This window comes from Amblyraja radiata, chromosome 3, assembly GCF_010909765.2.
Source record: "Amblyraja radiata isolate CabotCenter1 chromosome 3, sAmbRad1.1.pri, whole genome shotgun sequence".
Lineage (NCBI taxonomy): Eukaryota > Metazoa > Chordata > Chondrichthyes > Rajiformes > Rajidae > Amblyraja > Amblyraja radiata.
Genome location: NC_045958.1, coordinates 114,472,651 through 114,488,280, shown reverse-complemented (window position 1 = coordinate 114,488,280; position 15,630 = coordinate 114,472,651). Strand labels below are relative to the sequence as shown.

At 41.7% G+C, this 15,630-nt stretch overlaps 1 protein-coding gene across 1 annotated transcript in view; it reads left to right on the top strand.

Moving 5' to 3' along the window:
* The window catches only part of sv2c (synaptic vesicle glycoprotein 2C), an 88,983-nt gene extending 82,788 nt beyond the window's left edge, over positions 1–6,195 (top strand). The window contains exon 9 of the mRNA XM_033018623.1: positions 3,988–6,195. Within this exon, the coding sequence (XP_032874514.1) occupies positions 3,988–4,136 (149 nt within the window). The 3' untranslated portion in view covers positions 4,137–6,195. The remainder of the gene's footprint in view (positions 1–3,987) is intronic.
* The last annotated feature ends 9,435 nt before the right edge of the window (positions 6,196–15,630 follow it).

Here is a 15,630-nt window from a genome sequence, read left to right as displayed (position 1 = left end):
GCAGGAACGAGGTACTGATTGGGGATGATCAGCCATGATCAAATTGAATGGCGGTGCTGGCTCGAAGGGCCAAATGGCCTACTCCTGCACGTATTGTCTATTGTCTATTGTCTATTGGAGGTAGACAAAAATGCTGGAGAAACTCCGCGAGCACAGCAGCACCTATGGAGCAAAGGAAGTAGGCAACGTTTCGGGCCGAAACCCTTCTTCAATCTATTGTCTATTGTCTATTATCTCAGAGAAAACCCTCGCAGGTCACAGGGAGAACGTACAAACTCCGTACAGAAAAGCACCCATGGTCGGAATTGAACCTGGGTCTCTGGCGCTATGTGCTGTAAGCAGCAACGTTACCGCTGCGCCACCGTGTCGCCCATGATAGAAGGTCTAGACCACAGGCAGCTGGGAGGAATGTCTGACCATAGTTTTGCATTTGCCAACTTCTTTCTTCCATTAGACATAGTGAACTGCACAGCTGGTTTCAGGTTTGGACTTTCTCCTTTAATGTACTATTGCTGTGCAGTCTTCCTTGCTCATGCTCTTCTGAAAAATAAACAGGAAATGTAAGCAGTTTGATTTTGTATCTACATAGCCCAATGTAGATCACTCCAGCCCACTAACAGTACAGTGTTCATATAGAAACATAGAAACATAGAAAATAGGTGCAGGAGTAGGCCATTCGGCCCTTCGAGCCTGCACCGCCATTCAATATGATCATGGCTGATCATCCAACTCAGTATCCCGTACCTGCCTTCTCTCCATACCCTCTGATTCCCTTAGCCACAAGGGCCATATCATTTTTGATAATCTGGGACAGGAATAACACAACAGATGGCTGGTTATTTTTTCCACACAGAACAGCAAGCACCTGAAACAGTCTAAAAACGGCCCAAAGTTATTCTCAAAAACATCATTATTTTTTGTTTAAATTGTAAGACTAATGGATACATCTTAAAGTTCAATGTTGAGAGTGGAAATTCAGCTATTCTGTGATTTATCAGCTGTCTGTTGAGCCTTCTACCTTCTAGCGAATAAATAGTTTAAAAAAACACGCAGGTGTTAAAAATCTGAAATAAAAAGAGAAATGTCAGAGCAGGTCAGGCAGCCATGGAAGGAGAAATAAGAGACCACCTCTCAGATCAAAGACCCTTCATCACCCTTTAAAGTGAGGGGGGAAAGATTTAATAGGAATCTGTGTAACTTTCTCACACAAAGGGTGGTGGGTGTACGGAACAAGCTGCCAGAGGAGGTAGTTGAGGCAGGGACTATCCCAACATTTGAGAAACAGTTAGACTGGTACATGGATAGGACAGGTTTGGAGGGATATGGGCCAAACGCAGGCAGGTGGGACTAGTTTAGCTGGGACATGTTGGTCGGTGTGGGCAAGTTGGGCCGAAGGGCTCTGTTACACTGTATCACTCTAACAGAACATTTAACAGAGAAAATAAAACCCAAGATGCTTCTCAAAAACATTTCCAAAGAAAGATTAATTGACAAGACCAATGAATGTACTTCACAACTCTTGGTAAGACAATCTAATGTTGGTTGGAAATTTAAACGTTCCTGGGTTCATATTTATTATTGTCACGGGCACTGAGCTACAGTGAAAAGCTTTTTTTTAAAAATGCTATCGGATCAAATCAGATAATACTACACATAAATACAATCAAGCCAAACTCAAGTACACGAGGTAAAGATACAGAGTACAGAATATAGTTCTCAGCGTGTAGTGCATCAGTTGCATAGACAAAGTCCCTTGTCCACAATGGGGTAGAGAGGAATCAGACAGTATCCTAGCTTATGGAAAGACCATTCCGAAGCCTGATAACCATGGGGAAGAAGTTATTCCTGTTAAAAAGTCTTTGATCTGAGACGTTGATGCTCTTTCCATGGATTTTGCCTGACCTGCTAAAGTGTTCACAACGTATTTTGTTCTTCTTCCTTTCTTGTGAAGCCAGGGGAATGAGGAGAGGAATTATGTCGGGTTTATACAGGCTACCGATCTGATATCATCCCTCTTCCATCCAGCGGGATTGCAAATCCTGCCTATTACTCCCGTCCTTTATTCAGAATACAAGGTAGTCATTAGAAAATAGTTGCTGCAAGCTATCAGCAGAAGTGTGATGATTGTGGCTCTCAGCAGAGGAATACAACTAAACATTCCTCAGAACTGGAAACATGAGGCAACACGTTAGCAAAATATTCCCAGCATTGCAAAGATGGGCGTGATTCTGGGATATTCTGTTTCCTTTACTTGGATCCACATAGGCTTTTGCAAAGGTTCTTCCAATGACAAATATACTTCTTCTACTTCAACTCTTCTGCCCTGTAAAATCTTAACCTGGTCTGAGGAATTTAATCTGTGGGGTAACTTTTTCACACAAAGAAGTGTGGTGGATGTACGGAACGAGCTGCCAGAGGAGGTAGTTAGGGTAGGGACTATCCCAGCGTTTAAGAAACAGTTGGACAGATACAGGTTTGGATGGGGTATGGGCCGAATGCTAGCAGGTGGGATGAGTGTAGCTGGGATATGTTGGACGGTGTGGGCAAGTTGGGCCGAAGGGCCTGTTTCCACACTGTATCACTATGACTCTATCTATGACTCTATCAGAAATGGATTTTGGGCTTGCTTACTTTTCTTTTACTTTCACTGGCAAATGGAGAGCAATGGAATGATGGCCTCTATTCACTCTAAAGCGTTTTACTATTCCTGCGATGACCTCAGTGGAGTTTATTTCCGAGGGAGCCTGCAACACGCTGATGTGACTTCACGGTGTGTTTAGCACCATTGTCTGGGAATCAGTTTTGAGGCTAATGTTTGCAGGATTCTGTCCTCCAGTGGACAAAACAAACATGGCAATACAGCTTTGTCCCGCCTCTCCCCACCGCTCTTTTCCACCTTTCTCCCCTCACTCCTAGCAGTCTGAAGAAGGGCCCTGACCCAAAACATCGTCTGTCCATTCCCTCCACAGATGCTGCTTGACCCGTCGAGTTTCTCCAGCACTTTGTGTTTTCTTTTAGATGTTATAACAAATTGGCTCAATATTTGAATCAAATAGTGACCTGACTGAATGAAGAAGGGTCTCGACCTGAAATGTTGCCTATTCCTTTTCACTAGTAGCTTCCTGACCTACTGAGTTACTCCAGCACTTTTCTAACACTGGGTCAATACAATATTGATTCAGCTCAAGAATGTATTTACAATATTTGACACCTTTTAACAGTTTTCAGCAAATTAATTGTCAAGATAAATACCTCCAGTTTTTTTTAATCTTGCATAATTTTTTTACCATATGTTAATTTGAACTGAAATTTAAACATATGTGGAGGGTCATTAATTTTGTCCCGAATTCTTCCTCTCATGATGGCACCTGTCTTCATTTTGACATTTTGCCCAAGATTCATTTTCTGAGCAACCATATCTCTGCAGAATTTGTATTTATTTTTTTAATGTGGTTTGTGTATGGGCAGCACAGTGGTAGAGCTGCTACCTCTCAGTGCCAGAGACCCGGGTTCGATCCTGGACTGGGGCTCTGTCTGTGTGGAGTTTGCGTGGTCTCGCTGAGACCATGTAGGTTTCCGCCGGATGCTCCGGTTTCCTCCCTTACGCGAAAGATGTGCGGATTCATAGGTTAAAAAGCCTCTGTAAATTGCTGCTGGTGTGGAGAAAGTGGATGTAAAAGTGGGAACTAGTGCAAACTAGAGTGATCGATGGCCGGCATGTTTCCATGCTGTATCTTTCAATCAATTCGCATATTCAAAAACAATATAACAATTCTAGCCTAATCCTCTAAACAGCCAGAATACATTGAGACCATAAGGACCATAAGAGATAGGAGCAGAATTAGGCACTTTGCCCCATCGAGTCCACTGCCATTTGACCATGGCTGATCCATCTTTCCCTCTCAATCCCATTCTCCCACTTTCTCCCTGTAATCTTTGTCATCTTTACTAATGAAACCTCTAAAAAAAGACAAAACATCCAAGAAGATCTTGAAGAATCTTTCAATACAAACTTGGAGTTCTCTTTTATTACTTACAGTCGACACCAGGTTTCCATTCTGAGCTCCATATCCAGAATTTTCTATCTAAATATTCCAATCAAGGCAGCGATTTTTCCTTCTTATTGCCAGGTTTAAACCTTATGGGGTATCAGAGCTGTCTCCTGAGAAATGCACGATAACTGCAAAATCCGCATTATTCTGCGTAGAACGATATTTTCTTGCCTCTGTGTGAAAACTGAAATATTTTGTCTTTAACTTCCTTGTGTCTTAGTGTTTTAAATATGTGTAGGTGTCTGTAGATCTAGTATATAAACGTGAGAACTCACTGCAGTTGTTCCTCTACATTTGTGAACTTTAACCTATCTCTGCCAGGGTCATCGCCAGAATTTAGTTGGCCAGAGGGACAAAGCGCTTTAGAAAGTCTATAGTATAATATTTCAACAATTAAATTTGTGTAGTATACAAATTTATAAGATTGCACAGTCAGCTCCTGTAGATTCTCACACACACGATGCATATGCAATTTGTAGATTCATCAATAGTAAAGAAATAAAGACCTACAACTGCTAAATAACCATTCGACAAACTATTCATAAATTATATGTAACCTATTTAGAGTCTTATAACGTAAATCCAATGCTATCCAATAGGATAAGTGAAAAATCCTATGGTTGTTCTTGGTATTGCCTATAAATCTTGTGTATATAGATAAGAGTAACGCAATACTACCATTAGTATTATTAGGACATTTTCTACAAATATAACGGGATGGGGAAAACACGAGTGTAACAGAATTTGTTAATCAGAATGCCTCTGTAAAACAGATCTCACATTAGATGTAAGTACTTCAGCACAGTCACTTTACTAGCTTCTGAATATAGTTCGGCATGCAATTTCCAGTGTGACGTTGGGGGGGGGAGAGGGGGGGGGGAGTACACTTTGTATGCGTTTGCTGAAAAGATGGATGGCAACTTTTGTACATTAATGGAAAGTAATTTTGTGTCTACTCACCCTTTAGTGGAAAGGGCACATGATGTGGTGCAAGTGTTAACACAAGCAAAACCAAACAGTCTAGCTGTATATACAATACAACGTGGTTTTATTCGTCACATTGCACATAAAGTGCAAGTGAAATGAAATATACTGTGCAGATCATGAGATGCGGTTAACAACAATTTGTTGTAAGTTGTAATGCAACTGGTAACTGAAGACGCAAACGGTGGAGTTTTAGCAAATTAATGTATATTCTGTTTTCCTGTGCTTTGAGATATATTTTCGGTTTTGAGCAGTGTCATTAATTGAAAAGGTAATAACTCTTTATTGATACTTATAGTCGACAGCCTGCAAATGTATTCAACGGCCCTCATTGAAACTATAAAACATTAATGATGAAAGCAAAGATCATTATCCAGAAGTGAAACGCACCCCCTGTGATCTTGTAATATAACCACGTTCTAAAGTCAAACTAGGACATTCTAAACACAGGTTACCTCATGATTACCTGAAAAATGAATACATTTAAAAATGTTGCGCTACAACTCAGCTTCTAAATAAATACATACATATATATACCACTCTTTTAGTTCCTGTTTGTCCCATCAAGTGTTGTTTTCTTGCCATCTTTAATATAAAAACTGTATGGCACTGGGATCAAAATCTCACTGATCATGAATGGACATTTGACTTCAAGAAATGGCGGATCTTCTTTAGTTGGAACGAAACGCTAACATTTAGGTTGATCCAATGTTCAGGTTAAAGTATTATAGTTTTACATTTTCTTACACGGCAATGCTGCGACTCCCTTTAACATTGCAACGATACAAGATACCTCACAATCTCCCCCTTCTCCTGTGAATCGAACCATCCCTCCCTGACTCTCGCACAACCATCACATCTTTAGTGATGAGGGATTCCAGCAACAGGCGGGAAGATTCCCCTTGGAGCCAAGAACTTTGAGAGGACCTTTGATGGAGGTGCATAGAATCATGATGGGTTTAGACAAGGTAAAATGAGGGAAGTTACTCCAAGAAGTACAAGTTGCAAGAAGCTATGGGCACAGATTTAAAAGTTGCCTATGGGAAGCCAGAGAGACGCCCAGAATTTTTTAATGCGGAGACTGCATCTGAATTGAAACTCACTACCTTTACGGATGGAGAAAGCTGAATCATTCAGAGTTTTTAAAGAGGACTGGGAAGAAAAGAAGAGAATATATAGGCAAAATATGTGGGAAGTAAGGAATTTTTTTAATACCAAGACTGGTTCTGATCTGGAACTCGCTATCTTTACCGGTGGTGAAACCAGAATCAATCAGAGGCTTTATCAAGAAAGGGCAATATCACGCAGAGTTTTCAGAGAGAATAGGGAAGAGAATAATTTGCAAAATATATGGAAAGACTGAGGAAATTATATTGGTGGGAATGGTGGTTTAGACTTGATGGGCTGAATAAATCCATTCTGTGCCATAACAGTTCTATGATTCTCAGTATTTTTTTTTAAATAAGCAGTGTCTTTGAGCGATTGATTATATATTTAAGCAAGTCAACAAACCTAGATTAACAATGGATAATGATCAGTCGCTAGGCTTGCACACAACTGTTTTCACGCCAATGGTGCCATCAAATTTAACACACGAAGAAACCGATTCGCCCCTTCTCCATCCGCTCCCCGCTTTCAGTAACTTTCAGCTCATGCCATCATAGAAACATAGAAACATAGAAACATTGAAAATAGGTGCAGGAGCAGGCCATTCGGCCCTTCGAGCCAGCACCGCCATTCATTGTGATCATGGCTGATCGTCCCCTATCAATAACCCGTGCCTGCCTTCTCCCCATATCCCTTGATCCCTCTAACTCTCTCTTAAATCCATCCAGTGATTTGGCCTCCACTGCCCTCTGTGGCAGGGAATTCCATAAATTTACAACTCTCTGGGAGAAAAAAAAATTTCTCACCTCAGTCTTGAATGACATCCCCTTTATTCTGAGATTGTGGCCCCTGGATCTGGACTCGCCCAACATAGGGAACATTTTTCCTGCATCTAGCTTGTCCAGTCCATTTATAATTTTTATATGTTTCTATAAGATTCCCCCTCGTCCTTCTAAACTCCAGTGAATAAACTCCATTGATGGCATGTTTTAAATGAAAAGCTGAAAGTAAACTGTGAAAATGGATGATCGGCCTCATCAGTCCGTGACACTGTGTGTTAGACCACTCACGGGGGGAGCCTCCAAAGAAGACACTGTTGAAGCAATTAAACAAGTTATGTTTCTCATTTGCATGGGTGATCAAAGAAATCGAGTTTGAATGCTCCCAGGCATAGAGTTGTACAATTTTCAATCATAATGTTCTGATTTCTTTCATATTATTGTACAGTTTGTCTTCATGCTATTTTATGGACATGATGTCACTGTGATATGGATGAATAAAAAAACATTATTTTATGATAACTCGACCAGATTACATTTGATAGAATTTATAATGATTGTAAAGTATTATGTATGGTTATTTGCAAACTTTGAGATCAAGTTGGGTATTGCTTCCAGCAATAGCCTTGCACTACTACGATTTTGTTTAACTTTGACTGAAATTGACTAATGTTGTTCCATTTTACGATCAATGGTGGATGAGGCTCCAATATGTATTGTCCTTGTATTCTTTCTAATGGTATAATATTAAAGAATATCACACACGTAACTATAACCTATTGGACCAGTATGTAACCAGTATGACAGATACAAAACAGATGATTTAAGGGGATTAAGAATATCTATTACCTTAATTTAAAAAGTACTATATTTGACTCTCCTGTTCTTAATGTTGGCGATGTCCCTGACTGCGACGCATCTGTCCATAGTCAGGTTTGGGCAAAAGAAACCCCACCGCTCATCTACTCTATACGCTTGCTCTTGTGTGTCAGCTGCTTGTGTATAATTTTTCCTTTATCTTTCTGTTAATGTTATCCAAAAACTGGGATGAATATTGCTTGTATGCTGCAACTAATCAATTGGATTTCAGTACACTAGATCTACAGTGTGTTGATCGTTGATCTCCTAAGTTGTGTCTATACTTGTGAAAGGGCATGTCAAATGTAGAATGACTGTATGTACAGTGTAAATTAAAAAAAAAAAAAATGTGGGACTGTGTATAAAAAGAATTGCCAAAATAAATATCATCGGTGTAATGAATAAAAAGGTTCAACATGAGCCATTTGGAAACAAGAGCGTTTTTGCTCTGTGGTATTAAAATAAATAAAATCAACAATGTTCTAAGTAGAAATGATTTGAAATTGTGTTTTTGTTGAGCACTCAAGTTCATTAGCTGATGGAAGGGATCGCAGAGGAGGGAATACATTGGCAGCAGAGTAAAAATAGATTATTTTTCAATACTTCCAGGATTTTACCACACAAGTCCGAAAGCATTGCATCAGGCCCTTCAGCTTACAGCATGGAAACAGGTCCTTTGGGAATCGAGAACCAAAGGACATAGGTTTAAGGTGAGAGGGGAAAGATTTAATAGGTACTCGAGGGGCAGCCTTTTTCACACAAAGGGTGGTGGGTGCATGGAACGAGCTGCCGAAAATGGTAGTTGAGGCAGGTACTATTGCAACGTTTAAGAGACATCTAGACAGGTATGTAGATAGGATAAGTTTAGAGGGATATGAGCCAAATGCAGGTAGGTGAGACTAGTGTAGATGGGATATGTTGGTCGGCGTGGACAAGATGGGCCGAAAGGCCTGTTTCCTTGTGATAAGACTGACTATGACTTTCTCCATGCCAACTAAGAGACCAGCCCCATCTAGGCTGGTCCCATTTGCCTATGTTTAGCTTATATCCCTCTGAAGCATTCCTATCCACTGTGCCTGTCCAAGGGTCTTTTTAGAACAATGTTCATTGGTCCTTTTTATAACATGATCTTAAGAACAAATTTTTGATCTCATTCTGTAACAGATATCTATTTGAAATGCCAGGTCCCCTTTCGTTCTCAGTGGCATTCAAATGTATGGAATAACTTTTTCCTCTTCATTTACTTCTTTTGGATCTGGCCTTGGTGTCAAGGCCAGCATCTGTATTGACCAGAAAAGAATAGGTTAAATATTTTAAAATATTTTAAATTTCAGTCTGGAGAAGGGTCTCGGCTTGAAACGCCACCCATTCCTTCTCACCAGAGATGCTGCCGATCCCGCTGAGTTACTCATAGAAACATAGAAACATAGAAAATAGGTGCAGGAGGAGGCCAATCGGCCCTTCGAGCCAGCACCACCATTCATTATGATCATGGCTGATCGTCCCCTATCAATAACCCGTGCCTGCCTTCTCCCCATAAACCTTGACTCCACTAGCCCCTGGAGCTCTATCTAACTCTCTCTTAAATCCATCCAGTGATTTGGCCTCCACTGTCCTCTCTGGCAGGGAATTCCATAAATTCACAACTCCCTGGGTGAAAAAGTTTTTTCTCACCTCAGTCTTAAATGGCCTCCCCTTTATTCTAAGACTGTGGCCCCTGGTTCTGGACTCAACCAACATTGGGAACATTTTTCCTGCATCTAGCTTGTCCAGTCCTTTTATAATTTTATATGTTTCTATAAGATACCCCCTCATCCTTCTAAAATCCAGTGAATACATAGAAACATAGAAAATAGGTGCAGGAGTAGGCCATTCGGCCGTTTGAGCCTGCACCGCCGTTCAATATGATCATGGCTGATCATCCAACTCAGTATCCTGTATCTGCTTTTTCTCCATACCCCCTGATCTCTTTCGCCACAAGGGCCACATCTAACTCCCTCTTAAATATAGCAAATATAGACTCATTTTGTGTCTGTCTGTATTGACCATCTGTGAATGCCTCAGAGAAGGCAGTGATGTGTTATTGTTTTGAACTACTGGAGTTTTTAACGTGATTATAACCCCAGCTGTCCTGGAGGGAGTTCCAGGATTTAAACCCAGCATTCATGATTCTTGAGTGTCGAGAGCGAGGGGGGACCATCGAGGGAGAAGGGGGATAGTCAAGAATGAGGTGGACCGTCGAGGGCGAGGTAAATCGCCGGGGGTGCCGAGAGAGAGGTGGACTGTCGGGGGTGTAGGTGGACCCGGCTGGGGGCCGCTGAGAACAAAGGAGAGACCTGGCTGTGGGGCTCGGAGAATGAAGGAGGGGCCCGGTGGGGAGCTTCCGAGATCGACAGGGAAGCTGTCGGGGAGCCGCCCGGAACAAAGAAACAAAGCGTTTCACTGTACCTCGCTACATGTGACAATAACGTATCAGGGAATCATTCATTGAATCTTGTGAATAGGATCTGAGACTCCATCGGTTTCATTGGGGATCCCAAGAGAAAACGAAACTATCTTTAAATCATTTTATTCTTTTTTAACATTGTTAATATTTACGTGTTTTTTTAATAATTGTTTTCTTCAAAACAATTAATAGTTTTACCGGCATCTGCAGATTTTTGCTTTTTAATTTTAGTGTTTAAGTAGAGATTAATCTCCCATCACTCTGCAGTAAACTGAATGCAGGCATTACATAGAATTACATGATTCATGTGCTGAAGAGTCAAATACCTTGGTTACACGTAACCTGGTTCAGAGATCATTACAATATTGCACTGAAGTTATGTCTATAAAATATATAACATTAATAATTAACTGACATTTCAGATGTGAAAATTAGGAAGGCAATATTTTAAAAGCCTTCTTGATCAGCCATCTTATGTGGTATTAAGAAGACTCAGGGTGCTGTCCCACTGTACGAGCTAATTCAAGAGTTCTCCCGAGTTTCCCCTAATTCAAACTCGGAGAATTACGGTAATAGCCGCTCGTAGGTACTCGGGGCTCTCGTGGACATTTTTAAACATGTTGAAAAAATCTTCACGAGTCTTCCAGAGCTTACCTCGTTTCCCGAGTACCTGCCGTTAGCATTATGAGCCGCTAAGAGACGTCCCGAAATCCGACATACCCGCTACGTACATTCTACCTACTTACCACGAGCTTGATTTTTTTTTTAACTCAGGAGAGCTCTTGAATTAGCTCGTACAGTGGGACAGCCCCTTTAGAGTCAAAGAACCATTCAGCATAGGAACAGGCCCTTTGGCCCAACTTGCCCAAGCGACCAAGATGCCACATCTACGCTGGTCCAACATGCCCACGTTTGGCCCATATTCCCTACAAATGTCTTTTAAATAGACACAAAATGCTGGAGTAACTCAGCGGGTCAGGCAGCATCTCTGGAGAAAAGGAACAGGTGACATTTCGAGTCGAAAACCTTCCCCAGACGCAGTCTTTAACATGTTGTTATAGTACCTGCCCTGACTACTCCCTCTGGCAGTTCGTTCCATAGACGTGTGAATAAAAATGAAAGTACAAAGAAGTAATCCATCCAGAATACATTATAATTTTTTCCATTCTGTTAAGTTAAACACCCTTTCTTTGAGTGACCTCCTGCTTTTCAGTTTCAGACAGTTTCAAAAGATTCTTGGTTAGTACAGGTGTCAGAGGTTTTGGGGCAGGAGAATGGGGTTAGGAGGGAGAGATAGATCAGCCATGATTGAATGGCGGAGTAGACTTGATGGACCAAATGGCCTACTTCTACTCCTATTCCTTATGACCTTACTTCATTTTTGATTCATATTTATGAAATGCTTCCATGTAGATGTCCAACAATTACCCAACCACTCCAAACGTTTTTTTTAAAGAATAGAATAATATATTTTCGCGAGAAGACATATAAAGATACACAAGATACATATAAATGGCTTGCCATAGATAGACGTGTGTCTTGCTTGGCTTATTGCCATTGTAACTGCAGGCTGCCAGTGTTATTCCACCTCATGAAGCACAGATCTCAGGAAGAATGACTCACAGATTAGAACACACTACCTAATTTGTGCATTGATGAAAATAACTTTCATAAGACTACCCGCTGATGCAAGTTAAATCCAAGATATATGTGCCCATTTTAACAAACAACTGAGCTTTCAGGATGTGAAAAGAACAAAGCAATGGAGGTACTTAACGGGATAAGTAGCAATCGTGGAAGGAAATGAACAGATGATGTTTCAGGTCAGGACCCTTCTTTGGACTAATGGCCCATCAGTCTAAAGAAGGGCACAAAAATACAATAGACAATAGGTGCAGGAGTAGCCCATTTGGCCCTACAAGCCAGCACCGCCATTCAATGTGATCATGGCTGATCATCCACAATCAGTACCCCGTTCCTGCCTTCTCCCCATATCCCCTGACTCCACTATCTTCAAGAGCCCTATCTAACTCTCTCTTGAAGCTACCAGAGAACCGGCCTCCACCGCCCTCTGAGGCAGAGAATTCCACAGGCTCACAACTCTCTGTGTGAAAGAGTGTTTCCTCTAAATGGTTTACCCTAATAATTGCTCATTTCTAAGCTTCTCCCTAGTCTAGTTTCAGTAAAAACACTGAATCAAGCACTTGAATCAACTACATTTTATTTTACCAAAAGCGCATCACAAATCACACACTGTACTTATCCCACCGCGGGTTCGATCCTTGCATCTGCCTGTTCAAGCCCTCTAGGTCTCGCTCAGACAGAGGCACTCCAGAAGAGTACGCGGTCCTGAGCGCTCTTCCAGAAGATCGACGCTGATCACGGACTTTTATATGTCCCGGGACCTTGAGGAGCCGAACCACATAGGGGTGGTCTCTTAATCACCCAATTACAGATAGCGATTGTTACTGACTGCAACATTAGTCACAACTATTTATAAGGTGTATGTCTGGTTTGCAGTCATCCAATCCATTCTATGCATTTTGCACCAGATTGACAGGGTTTGCAGGGCTTCCCATTCTTTGCTTGCAAATTGTATCTAAGCTCCCCCCCCCCCCATGCTTTAAACCAGTAACATGCACATTCTATACAGGAAAATTAACAAAGTTACACAGGAAGAGTTCTAAAAGTTCCTTTGCCAAGGACAGAAAAATAAGGAAATTGGGCAGCACAGTGGTGCAGAGGTAAAAACGCTGTCTTATGGCGCCATAGACCGATCCTGACTATTGGAGCAATCTGTACGGAGATTGTACGTTCTCTCTGTGACCGCATAAGTTTTTCCAGGTGCTCCTGTTTCCCCCCACACTCCAAAGACACACTGGTTTGTATGCTAGGGTACACAAAATTGCTGGAGGAACTCAGCGGGTGCAGCAGCATCTATGGAGCGAAGGAAATAGGCGACGTTTCGGGCCGAAACCCTTCTTCAGACTGATGGGGGGTGGGGAAAGAAAGAAGGAAAAAGGGAGGAGGAGGAGCCCGAGGGCGGGCGGATGGGAGGGTGGGAGGAGACAGCTAGAGGGTGAAGGAAGGGGAGGGGACAGCACAGGCTAGCCAAATTGGGGGAATTCAATGTTGATGCCATAAGGGCGCAAGGACCCCAGACGGAATATGAGGTGCTGTTCCTCCAATTGTTTGTATGCTAATTGGCTTCGGGAAAATTGTAAGTTGTCCCTAGTGTGTAGGATAGTGTGGGGGTCTGAAGAAGGGTCTCGACCCGAAACGTCACCCATTTCTTCTCTCCAGAGATGCCGCCTGTCCTGGACCATCTGCCCCGATGCTGAGTTACTCCAGCTTTTGGTGTCTATCTGTAGGATAGTGCTAGTCGACATGATCGCTGTTCGGCATGGACCTGGTGGGCCGTATGGTCCATTTCCACGATGTGTATCTCCAAAATCTAATCTAAAGTCAATGAGAGCTTCCACTTCTCATCGTCCTTCTTGGAAGTGAGATTTGACGAATGCCTCCTCACAGCTCTCAGTTGAAGTTCTGAACCAAATGACAAACAGAATCAAAAAAGGTCTGGATGAGAGTATTAGAGTGCAGCACTGAAACAGGCCCTTCGGTCCAACTCGCCCATGCCAAACATGATGCACCATCTACTCTAGTCCCAATATTATTTTAATGCACTCATTAAAGCTCCTGGTAACTCCAGCACTTTGTGGGTTTTTTCTGATGCTGAGTAACGCCAGAACTTTGTGTCCTTTTGTGTAAACCACCATCTGTAGTACATTATTTCCATACTTTAAGGCTCCTTGTGGGATTATAAAGTGGAACTAATTTGGGGGAAAGAAGAGTTCTTATTCATTTCTAAATTGAAGTTGGGTAATTGAGATGTTTGAGGGGCGAGTAAAAGAGAGAGGGGGGGTGAAATATGATAATGGGTTTCTCCGAATGCTCATAAAAGGGCCTGTAACTCAAAGGTGGTATCAAATAAAATTAAGGGTGGCACAGTGGTGCAGCGGTAGAAATGCTGCCTTACAACACGAGGGACACCGGATTCGATCCTGACTCTGGGTGCTGTCTGTGTGGAGTTTGCACGTGCTCCCGCGTGGGTTCTCTCCGGTTGCTCCGGTTTACTCCCACATTCCAAAGACGTGCAGGTTTGTAAGCTAATTGGCTTCTGTAAATTGCCCCCCCTCGTGTGTAGGATGGGATGACTAGTGTACGGCGGGGTGATTGTTGGTCGGCGCGGACTCGGTGGGCCGAAGGGCCTGTTTCCGCTCTGTATCCCTAATTTTTAAAAAAACCTAAAAAATGGAATTAAAACACAAAAGCACCCATCAGCAAGTCTGTTTAAGAAAGAACTGCAGATGCTGGAAAAATCAAAGGTAGACAAAAATGCTGGAGACAATCAGCGGGTGAGGCAGCATCTATGGAGCGAAGGAATAGGTGACGTTTCGACCCGAAACGTCACCTATTCCTTCGCTCCATAGATGCTGCCTCACCCGGCCGAGTTTCTCCAGCATTTTTGTCTACCATCAGCAATAATTATCTCTTTTACTTTAATTATTTATCTGAAGCACCTATTGTTTGCGAATATAAAAGGAGTGCTCGCTTCTTTAAATTCGCTGAATTGTGCACCAACTGCATACGGAGATTTTCATGAAAAGCACAATGGAGATTGCAAACTCTAAATGCATCTATTGTCCACTCACAAAGGATCCGCCTGTGCAATGTAAATAGATTATTATTGTGCCTGCATTCTAGTGCCGTGGAGATTTGATAACTTCAATTCCATTTTAACAAAGAGAGGAGGATTATTTTATATAATTGATACTGAATACCTGGAAACAAGCAGCGTTTGGAATGTGATCTCCCTTTGTTCTACACTTCACCCGCACATGTTACTGCCTCTCTTGTGTGTGACTGCGCAGCTAAACAGGCAGGAAAAGGAATGGAATAAGAGACATTATCAAATGAAAAGACCCTTATTTTATTTGATCACTAAAATGAAATAAACTTTTATTACATTTTAATCATTTTTAAAAAAAATTTAGATGATGGTATTATCTTTCTGCTGAGTGGTTAGCACACAACAAAAGCTTTTCCACTGTACCTGTTAAGTAAACTGAACACATGTCGCAAGTAACAGTGGAAAGTCCGATTATGGTAGGTATAAAAAGAACAATGATGAAAATATTGAGATGCAAAAGACAACATGAAGGAAACTTCAAGGATATTGAAGCCAACGGCACTGAGTTTAATGGACAGATTAAGAGATAGAACAGTTTGCGTTGATTTTTGACAGTGCAACACAATTAAAATGAGTTTCTGATTATCTGCCAATTCCAGCAGCAAAGATACCCATGGATATTTAATTGGATTTTTTTTAAAGCATAGATAG